Source organism: Amblyomma mixtum, chromosome 10, assembly GCF_055824585.1.
Source record: "Amblyomma mixtum isolate Tamu chromosome 10, ASM5582458v1, whole genome shotgun sequence".
NCBI classification, from domain to species: Eukaryota; Metazoa; Arthropoda; class Arachnida; order Ixodida; family Ixodidae; genus Amblyomma; species Amblyomma mixtum.
Genome location: NC_143021.1, coordinates 65,663,972 through 65,684,867, shown reverse-complemented (window position 1 = coordinate 65,684,867; position 20,896 = coordinate 65,663,972). Strand labels below are relative to the sequence as shown.

General features: G+C 43.8%; 1 protein-coding gene and 1 long non-coding RNA gene across 2 annotated transcripts; one reads left to right on the top strand and one right to left on the bottom strand.

Moving 5' to 3' along the window:
- Window positions 1-1,263: 1,263 nt before the first annotated feature.
- Window positions 1,264-9,186, bottom strand: LOC149325988 (uncharacterized). Its single transcript, XR_016285996.1, has 3 exons — window positions 8,935-9,186; window positions 6,314-6,494; window positions 1,264-2,251 (listed from the first exon to the last, which is right to left on the bottom strand). It is a non-coding gene; the product is annotated as an uncharacterized LOC149325988 (long non-coding RNA).
- Window positions 9,187-15,775: 6,589 nt separating this feature from the next.
- LOC149325987 (uncharacterized) lies at window positions 15,776-16,687 on the top strand. The gene has a single exon (XM_089562944.1). It carries the CDS (start codon window positions 15,776-15,778, stop codon window positions 16,685-16,687), a length of 912 nt encoding a protein of 303 aa, XP_089419070.1.
- Window positions 16,688-20,896: the final 4,209 nt, after the last annotated feature.

Sequence of the window (20,896 nt, the reverse complement as noted above, 5' to 3'; positions counted from 1 at the left end):
TTGGCCACCGTTATTCAAAAGACTCAAGTACGAAGAAAGTATAATTCCTACATCAACTTTTGGAAAAGTGTATGTTAACTACACAGTACAACACTTTTACCAACATAGTTTTATCACTTCAAAATCATTTTGTGAACACTATCCTGGAGTGCTTAAAGAATAATAGAAGCAAAATGCAAATTATTACATTTATTGTGCACAAGTGTACATACGCGCTACAACACATGCATGATGCATCAAAGTATTTTATGGAGAACAATAGAGGAACAGAATATTGCCTTCGGCACGCTTCCCCTCAGTTCCCTCTGAGTAACAATGACTGACACACAGCAATTGAAAAACATAACAGGTTATAATTCACGATGTTTCGGCTGGAGGACCAGCCTTTTTCGAGTATAGTATAGCATTCGAAACAAAAGCTGTGCGCTTCAAATGCTGTAGTACACTTGAAAACGACTGGCCCTCCAACCAAAACATTGTCAATTAAATCCCGTTAGGTTTTTCTTACATATATACGAGGTGTTTCAGGGAAGACTAAGTAATTTTCAAAAAACAGGAATATTGAGATGAATGTATGGCTTTTTCAGCATAGTATTACCAGTGCTGGCAGGCACCAGAAAACTTGTGAAGAGTCTTACGTAATAAGCTGGTTAGCTAATTTTTATTAATGAACCTTTTCACTATCAGAAACTTTGTTAAAACATTAAGTTGGGCTAGTTGGTAACGGCTTGAAGGAATCATACTCTTAGCGGTAAGAACACACACAACACCAAGACACATACACACAGGACACCCGCTAGACTTCAACTATCTTTACTGGACACTTGTACGACATAAATATGTATCACTGAGCACACGCAGGTGCCTCGTCATCGGCATAAGGTCTAACTACGCCCTCCCCTCTCCTCCAAGGCATACGGTTGCGCCGATAAACAATCCCTTTTTCTGCCAATGCCAGGGAGGGAGTGCTTACACACATGTCACCCGCCTCATGAATACGAAAGGCCTGGGAGCCGAGAAAAAAGAAAGAAAAATTATCGAAGTCTTTCGTATTCAAGAGGCGGGTGACATGTGTAAGCACTCCCTCCCTGGTGTTGGCAGAAAAAGAGATTGTTTATCGGCGCAACCGTATGCCTTGCAGGAGAGGGCAGGGCGTAGTTAGACCTGTTGCGGATGACGAGGCACCTGCGTGTGCTCAGTGATACATATTTATGTTGTACAAGTGTCCAGTAAAGATAGTTGAAGTCTAGTGGGTGTCCTGTGTGTGTGTGTGTGTCTTGGTGTTGTGTGTGTTTCTTACTGCTAAGAATATGATTCCTTCACTATCAGAGTTAGGCGTCTAGTTGCCATTAGAGATTTGTAGCAGTTACATGCACTGGAGGGGTTTCTTTCCCTGTGTGCTTTCAAAAGCGCATGTCTTTTTGCACGATGCAGCCAAATTTTGTCGAGCCACATTGGCGAAAGTAATCATGTTTTGTACATTCCAGAAACTGATATGGCTACTACGAACAACTGGCTAAAAGTCTCTAACTGCAACCAGTTGCAAACCTGTGTTAGTTAAAAAGTTAATTATCAGAAATTAGTTAACCAGCTTACTAAATACACCTCACCGGCTTTCTGGTGTCTGCTAACACTGGTAATATTATGCAGCAAAAGCCATATTTTTGAAAACTACTTATTCTTCCCTGAAACACCTGGTGCATATAAATACTGCTCACTTTCCTGTACAACACAGAAACGAAATAAATTCTTCTGTAACATGAAAGTTCCATGAGCCACATAACAAACCCGTGGAAAAAAACTGCATGCATACACACACATCTCTCCAAAACAGCTAAAAAATCCCACACAGTGAAACAATGCTTACACTGTCTTAAGACCAACATTAAAGGCTGCAAACACTAGCGAATTAAAAGTCAAACAAATGCCAAACATATGCAAAATGTCCCCATGGATGTAGATATTAAGCTATGAGCTGATTTTAATAAAAATGCATCAGCACAGAAATGCTCAAGCGACTTTGTTGGTGCACTATCCTGACACTTGTCCTCAATATCAGGCAGCCTGCTTGTTGTTCATCATCATCATCAGCCTGCCTATGCCCACTGCAGGGCAAAGGCCTCTCCCATGCCTCTCCAATTAACCCTGTCGTTACTTGTCTGCATCACCAGCGGAAGAGGTAGCGTCCTAGTGATGAGACGTGCGCACGAACAGGTAGCCTCCTCCATGGCAGAATGCAGCAGCAAGAGAACTGCACAAGAAAACATTCAAAGTATACAGTTATAGTAACTTCTAATAGAATCAAACACGGAGAAGCAACAATCAGTTAAATGTGCACTAAAATGCAGCACTCCGAGCGAGTTTGATAAGGCTGCTGAGTAATAGCATAAGCAGCAGTCACAAGACTAGAACTAAATGTAATGCGTCCTTGAACAAGAAAAAGCTATAACATGCTGTTGTGTTCAATTCTGCCCCCACATTCGAAGACTGAATGATATTCACAGGAACTGACATTAACGTGTTACACCTAATTAGGCAGGCTCGAGACAAGGCGGTAGGTGACTATGGCATAGGTTCTAGGAACAGTAGGGGAGAGTTATTAGTAGAGTTCGCAGATAGAAATAGTTTACGGATTATGAATACCTTCTTCCGCAAACGAGCAAACAGGAAGTGGACGTGGAAGAGCCCCAATGGTGAGACTAAACATGAAATAGACTTCATACTGTGTGCACACCCTGGCATCGTAGAGGATGTGGAGGTCCTTGGTAAGGTCCGTTGTAGCGACCACAGAATGGTAAGGTCTCGTGTTAGCTTAGATTTGAAGAGGGAACGGAGGAAACTAGTGAAGCGAAAGGCTATTAACGAGTTAGCATTAAGAGGGAAGGTAGAGGAATTCAGACTGTCGCTGAAAAACAGATTTTCCGCTTTAACTGAAGAAGACGACCGCAGTGTTGAAACAATGAATGATAATCTTACAGCTATCGTTACAGAGTGCGCCGCAGAAGTAGGTGGTAGGATGGTTCGACAGGATACCAGCAAGCTATCTCAGGAGACTAAAGATCTGATTAAGAAACGCCAAAGCATGAGGACTTCTAACTCCACAGACAGGATAGAACTAGCAGATCTATCGAAGTTAATAAATAAGCGCAAGGTAGCCGACATAAGAAAGTTTAACGTGGAGAAAATCGAGCATGCTCTAAGGAACGGAGGTAGCCTAAAATCAGTGAGGAGAAAACTGGGCATAGGTAAAAACCAGATGTATGCGCTAAAAGACAAACAGGGCAATGTCATCAGCAATATGGATAAGATAGTTGAATTAGCCGAAGAATTCTACACAAATCTATACAGTAGCAAATGTAATCATCAAGTTACTGAGGGAGGCAGTCGAGCACAGCAATGGGACATCCTGCCAGTAACGAAGGCGGAAGTAAAGAAAGCCTTAGGAGCAATGCAAAGAGGGAAAGCAGCTGGTGAGGATCAGGTAACAGCAGATTTTACGGAGGAGAGATTGTGCTACAAAAACTAGCCACCCTGTATACGCAGTGCCTTGTGACCTCGAGAGTACCAGAAGCTTGGAAGAACGCTAACATTATCTTAATTCATAAGAAAGGAGACGTCAAGGACTTGAAGAATTACAGACCAATCAGCTTATTGTCCATTGCCTACAAGATATTTACTAAGGTAATCGCTAGTACGGTCAGGACAACCTTAGACTTCAATCAACCAAATGATCAGGCAGGCTTTCGTAAAGGATGATACTCGACAATAGACCACATTCACACTATCAATCAGGTGATAGAGAAATGCGCAGAATATAACCAACCCCTATATATAGCCTTCATTGATTACGAGAAAGCATTTGACTCAGTGGAAACCTCAGCTGCCATGCAGGCATTGCGGAATCAGGGTGTGGAAGAGTGTTATGTGAAAATATTGGAAGATATTTATAACCATTGCACAGCTACTATAGTTCTCCATAAAGTCAGCAATAAAATTCCAATACGGAAAGGTGTCAGGCAGGGAGACATGATCTCGCCAATGCTCTTCAATGCCTGCTTACAGGAGGTATTCTGGGGACTGGAATGGGAACAGTTAGGGATAAGAGTTAATGGAGAATACCTGAGTAATTTGCGATTCGCTGATGACATTGCCTTGCTAAGCCACTCAGGACAAGAACTGCAAAGCATGATCAACCAGTTAGACAGGCAGAGCAGAACGGTGGGGCTAAGAATTAACATGCAGAAAACCAGAGTAATGTTCAACAGCCTAGCAAGGGAACAGCAGTTCGCAATTGGTAGCGAGGTGCTGGAAGTAGTAAGAGAATATGTCTACTTAGGGCAGGTAGTGACCGCAGATCCGGATCATGAGAGGGAAATAACTAGAAGAATAAGAATGGGGTGGAGCGCATATAGCAGATTCTCTCAGATCATGATTGGTAGCTTACCAATATCCCTGAAGAGAAAAGTATACAACAGCTGTATCCTACCGGTACTCACCTATGGGGCAGAAACGTGAAGGCTAACAAAGAGGGTTCAGCTTAAGTTAAGAACAACGCAGCGAGCTATGGAAAGGAAAATGATAGGTGTAACGTTAAGAGATCGGAAGAGGGCGGAGTGGGTGAGGGAACAAACGCGGGTTAATGACATCTTAGTTGAAATCAAGAAGAAGAAATGGGCTTGGGCAGGGCATGTAATGCGAAGGCAAGATAACCGCTGGTCCTTAAGGGTAACGGAGTGGATTCCAAGAGAAAGCAAACGTAGCAGGGGACGGCAGAAAGTTAGGTGGTCGGATGAGATTAAGAAGTTTGCGGGGATACAGTGGCGGCAAGTGACAAAGGACAGGGTTAATTGGAGAGACATGGGAGAGGCCTTTGCCCTGAAGTGGGTGTAGTCAGGCTGATGATGATGATGACCCAATTAGGCTACCACGAAGAGATATTTAGCCATTCCAGTCATATGAAGATAACATGCAGGCCATAAAATATAAAAATTATTTTGTGTTTCTGATTTGTCTGCACAAAAATTCAGGCAGCTTTTGTTTTCAAAAGTGATGTCACAAAGACATTGCAATATAATGCACATGTTGCTGTAGATAATGTATCATTTGGAGCTATACCAGGTGTTAGGGGAAAATGTATGAACAAAGAGTTCAAAGGTGAGCAAGTTCGTCAGGGCAAGAGTGGCACACTCTAAAGCAAATGAATCAAAATATTAAGGCACACACTGCGTCAGATACAATACTTGTAAGTAAAGCTGCATAGAACTACAAGCGATAAAAGCCTCAGAAACGTGCCCCTAAGGGAGCAGCTGGACTGGTAGTTTTTTATTTGTCCCGCAGCACATCCCTCTAGTGCTGAGGCCTGCTCATATCTGTATAAGTTAAGAATACAAGGGAAACAAGCAAACAAGTGTTCCAAAGAAGATAAAAATGTGCACTTAGGTTGTTCTTTAGGAAATTACCTGTCACTAATTGCAGCAATAAATACCTCGAGAAAGAAAATAAGTTATTTACACAGCTTATTACAAACCTTGATGGCACGGGAGAAAGGCAACATCAAATGCATCGGTTCAAGTAAAGCCAGGGGTCTTGTTAAGGTCACAGCAATATTTGTTGACTTAGGCCCAGCTAGTGTAATGCAATCAGTAACTGAACGTCGGCATGCATAAAAAAAGCAATGCACCAATACTCAATTCCAAATGCATTTCAACTGTACAGTGCAGTCAGTTGTGACAAAGGGAGTGTGAAAGAAAACCTCAGCAATGCTCATGACATCGAATAAGCACCTTTCTTCTGTACAGGTAAAATATAAGCTTTGCAGGGTTTCATGTAATGCAAGGATAACCTGGTAAGGTATCAATTATTGATGCTAGCAACAAATATGCTTCTAAAGCAGAGTGCTCCACTTGAACGCCAATATTCAATTATGCATTGCCCGTTAGGCCATGCCTATCACATCACTGGTTCACTTCAAACATGCCATACCTTGTAAGAGGTAGGTACTGCTGAAGTAAACCTATAAAATTTATTTGCTGCTTTTAGACTGCTGTATAAAGGTCATGAAGCAGATAATTGTTTTAATTTGGTCTATACAGTGGTCAAGATTTCCAAGCACGAGAGGCATGAGAGAAAAAACTATAGAAAGCATTTCACACTATAACACAATGCACTTGACTAGGGGAGTGCTTTCATGACGCCCGCAATATCTTTTCCCTTTCTCTTGGTCCTCTTTTAAAAGAAAAAAAAACGAAAGAGAGAGGGAGCCTGGACCAGAAGATTTTTGGCAGGCTAGAAAAGACAAGGAAAATATACCCACTTGTCTACCTATCCTTTTACAAGTGGCACATGCTTGATATCCAGTGTCAATGGCTGATAGGCTGAACCAGCAGGTCTTGATGTCATTTGCCTCTGGTTGAGGTAGCATTGGCTCGATGACAGATGAAAGCTGGTGCAAAAGTAGCGTGATGATACCGGTGGAGCAGCTGTACAGGGCTTGACTGCGGGTGCATTTGAAGAAAGGCTGCATTAGAGCCATGCTTGCATAAACATCACAGAAGCCACATCCCATTAAAACCTCTAGCTGTTCAGTCCAATGTGTTCATGAGTGGAGGCTAATTATTACAGAAGGGTATATGCTTGGGCTTGTTGGTTCATAACTGCAAGGTGAAAAACGTAGCGCAAAGAGACGAGGACAAAGAAAGACGGACAACACACGGCGCTAACTTCCAACAATGGTTTATTTCAGAAAGAAAGGTGGTTTTATAACAACATCTCGACCAACACGCCGTCAAACCATGAGCTAGCAAAGCGTATCAGCCAGATATGCGAGCTCTTTCGCCATCAATGATACAGAGGGGGTACTAACACAATCATCTTTCAAAAGTGATAACAGTAATGACAGTTCCTTTAAGGATGACGTTCTTAATGTTCTCACCCTTTTTCGTAACCATTTTAGTCCTCTTGGTTTGGTTTGGTTTTGTGGGGTTTAACGTCCCAAAGCGACTAAGGCTATGAGAGACGCCGTAGTGAAGGGCTCCGGAAATATCGACCACCTGGGGTGGTTCTTTAACGTGCACTGACATCGCACAGTACACGGGCCTCTAGAATTTCTCCTCCAAAGAAATTCTAGCCGCCGCGGCCGGGATCGAACCCGCGTCTTTTGGGTCAGCAGCCGAGCACCATAGCCACTTAGCCACCGCGGCGGCTCATTTTTTTTTTTTATTCCTCTTGAACTAACGTTTGAACTACCTGAAAACAGGGTTATCCAATTCCTTGACATCAGCATTACAATGCATCATGACCGGACGTGCTGGATGTTCAAACCTCGCGGCGAAAAACCATTGTTACCTTTTCATTCAGCCCATTCTAAGCTCGTAAAAAGATCTATTGCCAGCCTTTCATTTTTTAATTCTCTGAAGAAGTCTTGCCCGCACCTCATGCATGAAAGTTTTTCTCAGCAGTGCAAGAGGCTTGAGAATGCTGGATACCCTTCCCATGTCCTAGTGTCTGTGGCGGAAGGTGTTTTGAAAAAAGTCTGCAATAAAAAAGGTAAAAAAGGCCAGGATAACCAGGAAGCCATGAGTAAGAAAGAAAAAGTTGCCGTCATTCCTTATTTTCATAAGTTTTCCCATAATCTCAAAAAAATAGCGCAACGTTCGGGAGCTAGAGTGGTTTTTTCGGCGCCTAAGAAGTTTAGTCATCTGTGTACGAAACATTTCAAAAAATCTAAAAAGGGTGTTGGTTGTACGAAAAAACATAGGAAAAAGTTTGTCAATTGTATTGAAAATGTCATTTATCAAATTCCTCTTTCCTGTGGCAAGCAGTATGTAGGGCAAACTGGCAGATGCCTGAATGATAGGCTTCGAGAGCATGGGCGTGACGTAGATGATATGCGTGGAAAAGGGTTGTCAGCCCACTGCCGGTCGTGTCACTGCATACCGCTTCTTGAACAATGCATGGTTTTAAAAGTGCACAATAACCGGTTGACACGAGAAATCACAGAAGCGGAATGGATATCACTTTTGAAAGATGATTGTGTTAGTACCCCCTCTGTATCATTGATGGCGAAAGAGCTCGCATATCTGGCTGATACGCTTTGCTAGCTCATGGTTTGACGGCGTGTTGGTCGTGATGTTGTTATAAAACCACCTTTCTTTCTGAAATAAACCATTGTTGGAAGTTAGCGCCGTGTGTTGTCCGTCTTTCTGTGTCCTCGTCTCTTTGCGCTACGTTTTTCACCTTGCAGCTAATTATTAATTACCTATGCCTTAAATAGTTAGCAAAAAAATGGTTTACAAAGCTTGTCATATTTTTCTTAAAGCTATTATTCGCGAATCACGTTATACTTTTATCGCTTCAGACTGAAAATGGGGGAATGACATAAATGTAGTGAACGTAAAAAAATAAAATGACAACAAACCTTCCATTGTGCGATTACCTCAGCTGCACTGCAATGGAATGGTTCTGCTATTTTTAATCGTCGTTTCGTTGACCAGAACTATCAAGAAACACAGCACTCGATGTGACTGCGACGTAGAACGGGCAATGCTCCTTATCCAGTAAACACTCAGGCAGCAGAATCAAAAGACGCACGCCGCTACAAGCACTTTTCGTTCTTATGGTCTCCTTTTCACGCGCTGCTCCTGTTCAGTCGGAATAACGAATCAAGCAGCACCCCATAGTTCTCGGCGTGCAACCAAATTCTATCACATAACTCCTGCGCCGAGGAGCTGACGCAAACAGCGTGAGGCGGCGGGTTAAAAGTTGCACAGTTGGCAAGCGAGCGTGTCAGAACACCTTCTCTCTGCAAACGATCGCGTGGTGCCCGCATTTTGCACCTCACTGCGAACAAGACGTGAAGACCAACCCAAATGCATTCGCAGCCCTCAATCATACCCCCGACACATCGCAGAAGTCATTTTCCAGTTCTGTACTTACATTTGCAAACGTTCACGGCAAGCCGTTTCTTCTATCGGGCATCGGGCGCCGGCCGCTCTCGGCGTGGTTGCGTGCAGTACGTCAGAGCAGTTTTTGAGCACTGCGTGCGCGTAAGAACGTCTTCCGCAGCACTGGAGCCATCTGTCACCTTCCGAGTTCAGTCACACTACCACAACACTAACGAGGCCGCACATTTAACACAAACAAACTGAAGAAACGCACCCACATCACAACCGTCGCACCCCGCCAACAGAGTCGTTTCAGCGTCCTAAAAAAGATAGTGTAGCGCACGGCCAACATGAGACTCGCAATCCGCCGCCAGCGAACGGAAAGGTGGCGCTAATGTCGCCTAACTTTACACGCGTTAAAAAAAAAATTGATAAAGCCCTTTTTGCCACAAACTTGTTGCATTAAACGACAAAATATTTTGTTTCAATTACAAAGTCAGCAAATTGGAATGATTGCGGTGAAAAAATGCGACTACTCACAACCATCTGTTTCTGGCGGCGCTGCGAACGAAAGCTTGGAAAACCGGGCAGCATGCCGGGCAGCTACAGGCGACGCATCTGGGGCCAGGAAAGCCGCAGCCGCTGCACGGCTGCACTGTCTGCCTAGTTCTAAGGCTATAACTCAGCTCCCCGTAACTGCGTCGCAGAATAAGGAATGATGATGATGTTGCCAAACGCTACTGGTTTCGGTTTTTATTTTCGCATATTGTGTGGCTTAGCGTACTCTACACAGCTTGGCTCATGCGATTTAGTGTACGTGTGTGTACCTAGGGAACACGAGCGTTCGCACGCCGCTCTAGCGTGACGCGCGAAACTTTCAAGGCTGCGCTGCAGCATCGCCTCTGTTTTGTGTGTGTTTATATCACGTCATTGGACACCTTGCACGCTCTTTGCTCGAGCGAGCCCCGCCGACAGTCGCGCTACCGTAGTCTTTTTGTGTGCTTCCTTGATTGCTTTTTGCCTCTGCCTTATGCGGTCCTCGGCTCGGCCTCACGTCCGCTGATGGCAGTAAGAAAAGGCGAAGAATGAACACATGCTTTCGCGCGTCTACTCCGTATGACTACGTTAAAACCCAACACTTTATTCCAGGATTCCTTAATCATTGCATTACGGGAAGATAGAAAATACAGCTCTCACCACGTTTTCCCTCGCCACAGCTTCGTACCGTGTTTGCGTTGAAGGAGATGCAAGTGAAGATGCGGAAGAGGCACTGCGCCTGTGCTTTAGCGGTGCTCAAAGTGGGGGCTGCTCTCACCCTAGCTTTTTCCATACTGGAAGCTCCTCTGTGGCTCAGTACTACCGAAAAATGTAACAAGTCAAGAATGAGGGCTTATAGTGCTCCAATTGCCGTGCACCTTCCTCATGCAAAGCCCTTGTTACCGCCGTTGAGTACAGCGGGCCGCTGTTACCTGAAATTTCGCATGTACAGTCGCTGAGTAACGAAGCAACTTGAGTTCTCGAAGCTGTAAGCCTGCACACGTTACATAGAATTTACTCAGAGCGCGAAGCGGTGCGGCCCTTTTCGCGCGGGGTTTTTCAGTCCTGTGCGATCAGCCATTGCTGGTCGCTTGAGGAGAAGGGTAGTGCGAGGGTTTGAATTGGGCGCTCCCACGTGGAGTGGCATGGTGTACCGGGCACATTTGCATGGCGGGCAGTGTGCAGGGAAAGTGTGCTTGCGGTGCAGGTTCAGGAAGCTGGTGATATAACTTGGGCGCCATTTGGGCTAGCGAGAACGTGTCATTCAATCAGTGTGGAAACACATCGGTGCAATGCTAAACTTGAATTTTTTTGTAGCTCGCAACAATAATCCCTCTGAAACCTCAGAGCGAAACGCTCTTAATGCTAGTGTGTTTTAGCACCGTCGTACGGTACATCACTGTTCAACTGCACGTTAAAATATGACCTATCAAGAATTACAACAATAGCAACACCAACGTGTTTCGAATTGGCAGAGTTGTTGTACAGCTCTGCTAAAATTCTTTGTTAGTTCTGAAATGTGAAATCTGTTTAATGACTGCCTGAGTACAGAATTTAAGGACGAATACGCAGCAGAAAGCATTGTTTTCGTGTAGAATGAGCCATCAGCGAAACTGATTCGCTGTAACGAAGTCATCATTGCGCTTATGTAACACAATATGTCACTAGCTCCTATTTTTTCTTAAAGTTCTTTTAATTTCCTTGAAGTGCGAGGCAATAATACTTGAGTATTCTATGAATTCATTCACTTTGTACCAAAATTATTTCGTTTGCTGGCAACTTTTTTCGTAGACTTTATACAATCAAAAATTGTCACTAAATGTCTTCAATTCACGGCACGTTTCTGAATTTCGGGATAAATGTTCTGTTATGAACTTTGCCCTTTTCCCCGCACTCGAAAATGCGAAAGCAGTAAATCTAGTATTGAGAAAATTGAACTGAAATTTCTAAAAATCCACACCGTGCTCGGCTATGGGAATGTGATTGCAAATTTTTGTTTCGTCTTCAAGGTTAGTTAAGTTGCCGGTTTGAAGTTGTCGGCTACAGTACTTGATTATTTTAGGCTTTTATTTGTTTATTCGCATCACCAAAATGCTTTCTCGGTTCGTAGTATATTTCTATTGACAGCAGTATATAAGCAGTAAGAAAATTGTATGAACTTTCTATCAACAAATGTTGATAAAATATGCCCTAAGAAAATGTGACTGCAAATGTTTGTTTCGTGTTCAAGGTTGCTTTAGTTGCATTGACATGTTAGGCTAGAGTACTTAATTAATTTAGGCATTTATTCTCATTATAAAACGTTCTGTCGGTGTCTATAGTATGTTTCTACTGACAGCAGTACATAGAAAGCAGTAAGGAAATTGCATGAACTTCCTATCAACGAATGTTAATAGAATATGCTTGGCTAAGGGAATGTGAGTGTAATGTTTGTTTCGTGTTCAAGGATGTTTTCATAGCTTTGAAGTGTTCGCCTACAGTACATGATTTGAGGCATCTATTCGCATGACCAAAAATGTTTTGTCACTTTCTAGAGTATTTCTGCTCACAGCAGTCCGTAAAGAACATAAAGTATTAAAATGGAATATATCTTCTGTTTTAAAACGTTTTCCCATATCCTGATTACATTCCAAACGCATTTGCTGCGAATAATGTTGGTCGCTTTTCGATATAGTAAAATTGTTGACTAGCTGCAACAGATTCCACCATGCAATCAGGTAAGATGTCGTCACGATTATGCGAACAAGATAGTGTTAATCACCTCGAACACCATGCAGTTTGTTCATTTACTTCTCTCAACGTGTCAAACTGCACCCAGCTTTTCTAGTAACTTTCTATTGACAGGAGTAAATACAAAGAAGTAACAGTTTACCAACTTTGTATTGACAAAGGTACATAGAATGTAAAAATTATTTTCTAGTAACTTTCTATTGACAGGAGTACATACAAAGAAGTAACTTCTATCAACGTTGTATGAACAATTGTTGATAGAATGTAAAAGTTACTACAAGGTTACTAGAGTCAATAGAATGTTAATACAAATTCTAAAGAAAGTTGATATCCATTTTTGTAAGGGTTAGGACACCTCGAAGCCTAAAATGTCTATAGAGGATAATAGAAGTATAATTCTCCCGTGTAAAAAGATTGATAGCTTTGGTGCCATCATATGTTGTAGGATATGAGGCTCAGAAGCAGAGCCTGTGGTGTTGGAACTTTTTACCGACCCTGTACCTATCCTGCGACCTTCATAGTCCTGCAGCAGTGTTCCCGCGATGTTATGCTTGGTTTGGATTTGCTGACTAAGCATCGGGCAATATTCGACCTTAGATCCAAGCTCATCATTCCATGGACGAAAACAACCAGGGCACGTCACCTTGTCCTGAGAGTCTTCGTCGAAATGAGCGTCGCACCCCGGTCAAGCATCATCTTCCCTGTTGGTGTCGGGAATGCTGAGAGCGTCCAACGCATCAATAATGGAAGGATCAAGTTTCTCTTACAGATACCTGTATCGCCAGACGTGTCGCCTGCTTCCGTAATGGGCAGGCGCTAGCGACAAATTTCAATGCAGAATATAGACACCTCACTACAGGCATGACGAGTGCCTTCTTGACGAACTCACCGACATTCAAGATGAGTCTGCTCTCTCCGACCGATCTGCTGCAGACTGCCCTGAGCAAGACAACCCGCCCAACTTCGACATGAACCCAGCCCTGCAAAGAATGGACAAAACCCGATCCGCAATCTTCGAAGTTACAGACAATGGTTTTCTTCGTCGCCAAGAGTCCGACCAACGTCGATAGCAGAGCCTTGCATCACAACTGACGAATACGCCTGGCCTCTCGGTGAAAGCGCCTACCCTGTGTCCCCGCGAGATCATGAAACCATCCTGGACCAATGAGAAGAAATGCTTCCGATGGCGTCGTTCAGCCGTTGAAGAGCCATCGGGACGCACCGGCTTTTCTGCTGAGAAAGAAAGATGACACATTTCGGTTCTGCGTCGATTACTGCTGACTGAATAACACGGCGTAGGACGCCATCTACCACTTGACCGTAATCGGCGATACGCTGTACCGGTTTTGTCAGGTCAATTACTACTCGTCGCTGAATACGAACAACGGGTACTGGAAGACTGAAGTTCATGAAAAAAACCAAGAAAAGAAAGCCTTCATCACACTGCCGTCACATACGTGTTCAAGCTCATGCAGTTCGTGCTTTGTTCCGCACTGTCAACTTTTCAGCGAATAATAGATACGGCATTGACAGGCTCAGATTTTCAAACCTGCCTCGTGTGGCTAGACAACGTTCTAGGCTTCGAGACGATCTTTGACGAATAGCTGCCGAGGCTCAAAGCAGTAAAGAACGCGATCAGATCATCCGGGCTTACTCTGAAGCCTGACAAGGGCTGCTTCGCCAACCAGGAGCTGTTTCTCGGCCACATCATCAGTAAGTCGGTGAACGCCCTGCACGCAGAAGACAGCCGCTATTGCCCAACGCCCGCTGCCTGATGATAAGAAAGCAGGCTGCTGATTTGTCGGACTGCGTGTGGATTACAGACGGTTTGTCAAAAAATGTTCACTCATCTTCGAACCTCTCATCCGGATGACAAAGGCACACTTGCCATTCGAATGGTAAGCGCTGCGAGCTGAAGCCCTCAAGGAACTTCAGCGTCGTTTACTGCCCCTGCGGTTCGTCCGGAATTTAACGAAGACACTGGTACAGAAATTAATAGAGGCGCAAGCAGCGTGGGCATAGGCGTCGTCCTCGTTCGGAAGTGTGACACACTCACACTTGAAAAAGTAATCGGGCACAGAGGGCAAAACGATTGTCTAGAACGCACGAACTGCTGTTCCGCGCCGCTCTGGAGTACGCGCGCGACATGTAGCGACAATACCTGACTCGAGACCACCTGTGGGTGAGCATGTGCGGCCAAACTGATAGGATTGCCCGTTTTTTCGCAGCTTGCTGGCAGCCCTGGCTTCAGCACCTCCTTTCGCAGTCAGGGCTTTCTGTGGTGCCGGCTGCGAAATGAAAGGTAAGAGACTAGCACATGATGGTTGGCTCTTCTTTTTCTCTTTTTCGTGTGCGGAAGCTCCAGCACGCAGTATTACACCATATCATCGCTCCATACTCACCACGAGCACGTGTCTCATGTTTACCTGCAGCGCTTTGCTTTCTTCGGTGAGTACCGAAATATGAACGTCATCGTACGAGGCAGCATGGGGACTCCGAGATGCGCACAGAGCGCTTCTGACGACGGAAGCAGGTATTAAACCCGCGGTAGCCAGTAAGCTGCGGAAGGACGGGAACGCTATAAGTTTGGCCGCCTGTGCTCATACTCGACCTGTCTTGAACCAAGCGATATCGCTATATGTCGCGCCCGCAATGCAGAGGGGCTCAGAGGGTGCACCCGGATAACACGTAGATTACGGAGAACACGCAGATTACGCCTTTGGGCTCGCCCCCGGCAAGGAGACAACGACCACGCTTAGACACCATGCTACCGAACGTCAGCGATGAAGAGCACCTCGACGTCGCTGCCTACCTGCAGCCCGCGGAAGAAGTAGACAGGCTCGCTTGTCGGCGGATTGGGGGCCAACCGCACAGCGACAGCCGTAGCCACACGGCAACGCCACACGGAATACAAGCCGAGTGACCGTGCGGTGCGTGGACCTGGACGCCCATTCGCCGCTGCGGACTCAGCACCAAACTTTTGCCCCGCTATATATGGGGCTTTAAATGATTCAATGTCGGCTAGGACAATGAGGCTGTTTTTAATGGAGCAACAGCATCCCAGCGACGCCGCGCACAGTCGGAAGTAGTGCATGTCTTGCGCCTGAAACGATACACCACGCGCAACGAACTTAACATGTTTTCAATTGCAGGCCTGAGAGAACCTGATTCCCGAAACAGCGCAAAGAAGACACGGACGAAGGAAGAGATGTACACCGGAGAGCATTTTTGAGAAAGATCTACTACCAACACGCCCAAGCTACTCCACTGGAAAATTTCAAGGAGGATTGTGCCGATGCTTCTTTACGATTTTGGTAATGGCGTGAAGCTTTGCAATGTTTTTTTTATTATCACAGTCACGGGGCACGCGGCTATATCACTCTCTGACTTGAGATACGACGAGATTTATCTGGAGTATTTGTAACCGCGCTCAACTGGTTCTGTGTTGTTTGAGGTTACCATAGGTTCTTTCGCATTGGCAGCAGCGGCACCGACGAGCGAGCAGCATCTCAAGCCACATCTTTCATTGTGATCTTGCAGGTTAGTGGAAGTCAGGTCCACATATCAATGTTTTAGGTATCATTTCAATCGCTGCTGCTGCTGCCAAGGCGTGACGTTTTGTGACAATGCCCCCACATTTGCAGTGCTCTGTGTGTTCTGTAGATTGCACTTCGTCAGATGGCACTATTGACTGCAGTGAGTGTGGTCACAGATACCACACTGGGAAATGCGCCGGAATTACCGATGCTACGCTCAAAACAAAGGGAGATGAATACCGTAAAGCCTGGCGCTGCATCTTCTGTAGGCGCTCGAAAGCACGCACGCCGGCTACGCAGGATGCAAAACTCGCCAGTGATGATAGCGTGGATCTGAGGATCTGGATGATGGCAATTAGTGATAAGCTTGACCAGCTGCTGCCTCTTAAAGAAACGATTGACGGTATCGAAGACTCATTGCAGCTGTTAAGCGACCAGTACGATGATTTGCTTTCACGCACAGAGCGGAACGAGCGCGAGGTGAAAGAACTAAGGAAGAGGGTGGAAAAGGTCGAAACACAGAATGATGATGTCGCTCAACTGAAAGATGACATTGATGACCTTGAATGGAGGAGCCGCCGCCTCAACCTAGAATTTCATGGCATCCAAGAAACTGATAAAGAAAACCTGTTGGATAAGATAAATGCACTGACTGCCCAAATTAAACTTCCTGCACTCTCAGAGAATGATGTAGTGGCAGTTCACCGTCTGCCAGCAAAAAAAGATAAGATCCCAGGCATAATTTGTCGTTTCGCAAGGCAAGCTGACAGGGACGCGTGGTGGCAAAACAGAAAGAAACTGCAAGAAGCAGACGGAAATATCTTCGTGCTAGAAAACCTAACGAAAAGAACCCGTGCACTGTTGTTCGAAGCTAAGAACTGGGCAAAAGTTAAGAAATACAAATACGTGTGGCATAGCAATGGCCGAATTCTGGTACGAAAGGCTGATGGACTGAATGCCGCATTGGTATCGAGCGTTGGCGACCTGGAGAAGCTTGCCTAAAGGCGGATGACCCATGGATATGGCGTCCTACGTTTTGCCGCACGACTTCCAGAAACACATAGGGAAACCGTTTTTGCAGTCATTCAAATGCTTTCATCTGAACATAAGATCAATCAAATATAAAAAATTAGGTCTGGATTTACTTCTTGATGAGCTAAATGAGTCACTAGATTGTGTATTGCTAACTGAGACATGGTCAACGGACAGCACCGACGTTTATAGACTTGCTGGGTATGAATCTTGTTACTTAAATCGCTCCTCTGGAAGGGGTGGCGGAATTTGCATTTTGATAAACAAAATGCACGACTATGAACTGCTTGAAAATTTTTCCATCGTTACAGATGATTATGAAATTGTATCTGTTCTTGTTCACAACAATTTGTTGGTAGTTTGTTACCGTCCTCCACATGGAAAGATGGCGCCTTTCTTTGACTACTTAGAAACGCTGTTCTCCTTTGTTGATATTAATCGTTATAGTATTATATTTGGTGGTGATATTAACATAAATATGATGAATGCTTCTTTGCAAACTGACTTTTCTGTTTTGTTGAACACGCATGGTATTAGGAACACTATTGATATGCCGACGAGAGTGACAGAAAGTTCATCCTCATTAATTGATGTGTTCCTTACAAATATTGACGCATGTAGAATCAAAGCGGGTGTACTTACGTCAGATCTCAGTGATCACTTGCCTATATTTTTGTGCGCCAAAAGTCAGTTCAGCAAAAATAAAGCACGACATACATATTTCGTTCAACATATGACACACTGCAACCTTTCCAAGTTTTATAGCAAAGTTTCACGCACTTCGTGGGATCAAGTTTTTGGTAGCGAAGATGCGAACGTTGCTATGACACATTCATGAAAATACTGAAACCAATCTATGAGGAGAGTTTCCCTTTAGTAGCAAGGAAGAACGGTAGAAAAATCCGAAAACCATGGGTTAACGCAGAACTTTCCCCGAGGATTAGAAAAAAGAATAACTTGTACCACCAATTTGTCAAAAGCAAAGACAAAAAAATACTACTAGAATTTAAAGCTTTCCGTAATCGTCTAGATAAAGATATAAAAAAAGCCAGACGTGAATATTTAGACAATGTATTTATGCCTGCAGCAGGACAAATGGATGCAGTTTGGCGTAGACTGAACTCGATGCTAAATTACAAGATAGGAACTGAAAAAGTGTGTAAGATAAAAGACATGATGCTGAGTTAACAGGAGAAACCCTCGCGAACGCATTCAACCAACATTTTGTTCAAGGTAACACCGCCATTTGCTCCAATGACCTAGCAAACTTTCCGCGTAATGATAACTCGGTGTTTCTGACTCCAGTAAGTGAAACGGAAACTGCAAGCATAATTCTGAATTTAAGAAATAGCAGTGCCAAAGACGTAGATGGAATTCAGGTGAAACCAATCAAACACGTTGCACATTATCTCGCTCCATGCTTAATGCATGTACTTAATTTATGCTTTCAGCAGGCCATATTTCCGCCCAAAATGCAGGTCGCTCGAGTAAGCGTGCTATATAAGAAAGGTGACAAAAATGATATGGGAAATTATCGGCCCATATCGATTCTCCCGGTCTTTTCCAAAGTCTTTGAAAAAGCTATTTTAAACCGATTGACAGCATTTCAAGAAAAGCACAAATTGCTAGCTAGTAGCCAGTTCGGTTTCCGCAAAGGATTTAGCACTGAACTTGCCCTCTTGACGCAGAAAGAACACATTTTAAGTGGTTTGGAGAAAGGTAAGCTAGTCTTGGGCCTTTACGTTGACTTCTCGAAAGCATTCGACACTATCAGCCACGCAATACTTATTAGGAAGTTAGAACATTATGGCATTCGCGGAAAGGCCGGTGTTCTTATGGAGTCCTACCTTAAACATCGTACCCAAATTGTAGCCATTGGTGATTCTTTATCAGATGCACTTCATGTTTCCCAGGGTGTGCCGCAAGGCAGCATCCTGGGCCCCTTTTTGTTCAATTTGTACGTGAACGATGTTTACGGTATCGCTCCATCCGCTACTTTTGTGAATTATGCGGATGATACAAGCGTGTTTTTCACAGGAGAATCAAGTGATCACCTAATAGCTGCAGCAAATGTAGCGCTTGCTAAGCTTGATGAATGGACCCAAAAAAATAGCTTGAAGATTAATGCTGATAAAACTAAAGCAGTTTTGTATCATACTAGGAACAAAAACATAGACACACAAAACACAATTACACTACGGTCAACTCCTGTAGAGATTGTGTCTAGTTTTAAAACTCTGGGTGTCATTTTTCAAAACACAATGTCATGGGATGCCCACATAGATTATATTACAAAAAAACTATCACAAATAGTAGGCATTGTTTCGCGAAATCGCCATGCATTCCCTCGCCACATTCTGATGCTGATTTATAATGGTCTTTTCTCCCCTAGACTTAATTATTGTCACTTGGTATGGGCATCGACTACTAAATCTAATATAGACAGAGTGCTCATTCTCCAAAAAAAGTTTTTAAGAGCTGTCGAAAACGTACCAATGCACTACCACACACATGAATTATTTAAAAAATACAATGTAATTCCAGTAACAAAATCCTATGACTACCGGCTCTGCAAGTTGTTCAAACAAGAAACTAAATGTAACAATTGTACTATTCAGAACATAGCTCAGCTAGAAAATAATGTAGTTTCATACCAGACGCGTCATTTTGAACCATGGAAGGTTAACACAAATAGAACTACATGTGGTCTACAAATGCTGCAAAACAAGTTACCCCGGTTACTAAACAGTTTGCAAGCTAAAAATATCCAACTCGACAATATAACTTTCAAAGCACTGCGCGATCTTTTCAAAACGAAGTAAAACGAGATTTTGTGTCTATGATATTTCCCCATGAATGTATTAAAAATGTGAGTACGTGTTACACTGAAATGTGGTAACAGTATATATGTTTTAGCGTTTTTCTTGTAATATGTTGTTTTTTTTTTCACTTTTTTTTTCTTTACATGTTGTGATAAAATATGCTGTGTATAAACTTTTCTTTACGACATTCCGCCAACTGCCAATGAAAGGGGGCCTGCGGCCCTGTCAAGCTGGCTTCTGGCAGCTTTTTCTGCAGGCTTCCTGCATCATGTAATGTGATGTGAATAAACTTCTTCTTCTTCTTCTTCTTCTTCTTATGCGCCTTATCTCAAAACTTCTTCGTCAGCTTTGGACTGTGCGCACCCGGGAGCGACGGCGATTCACTTCTTCTTCAATCGCTTGTGGCTATTGCCGCCGCCGCTGGCGAGTCGTTCAGCTCCTTGTGGGCGCAAGCCATCCAAATTAGAGTTTCTATCGGAAGCGTTTTGGTTCTTTCCTGACTGCCGTGAATGCCGTAACCGCTACGCGACAGCGTACGTTCTACAAAGAACGAGAACAGAAATGGTCCAAAATATCCTCCCCGTATCCAACACACCTAATCCCATAGGTGCAACACTTTTACTGCGAAAGCAGTATCCGCGGATGGTAAACACCGAGCAAGATCTTGCGATGTATATGTGCTTCCGCCGAAAGCATAGCAACGTCAACGACGTCGAAACCGCAGCGTCAATCCAGCGCTATGACATAGTTATGTGAATGGATAAATAACATAAATATTGCTCCGACTTTTTTTTTATGAAGTGTGTCTCATACACTTCAGGAAGGAGGCCAAAAGGCGTGGTGCCTGACGAGGGCCTTCCTCCCTGGGGTAAGCAAATTGCATGCAGCACATACACACACAAAATAAACAAATACCATAAATGTAGCGGTCGCCATTACACTTGCTGGCATGTTAAAAGAAAAACAAAGAAAAAACTGTACAACAATGTTAAGGTATCTTCAAAGTTGTTAAGATGCGTGCTGTTTGGTTACAGGGAATTATAAAAAGGAAAAAAATATATACAATCATGTTAACTGTTATCAATTTACAATATGTCACAGGATGTACCGGTTAGTCATGTAGTCAACAGAGCAATCCTTGTATATTTTTTGGGTTCTGCATTGATGGAGGAGGTCATGAAAATTTCTGTTTTCATTCAAAAAGGTAGTCATTTGATATCTAATTGTTTGGAATCCGTAATTTGTTCTTGCTTTTGGTGCTCTTATTGTCATGTGTCGAAGGGGATATGGGTTTTGTGGTAGTTCTGGTGTAGCAAAAAAATTAGTTCCAAGATGAAATCTGTTATATGTTTCAAGT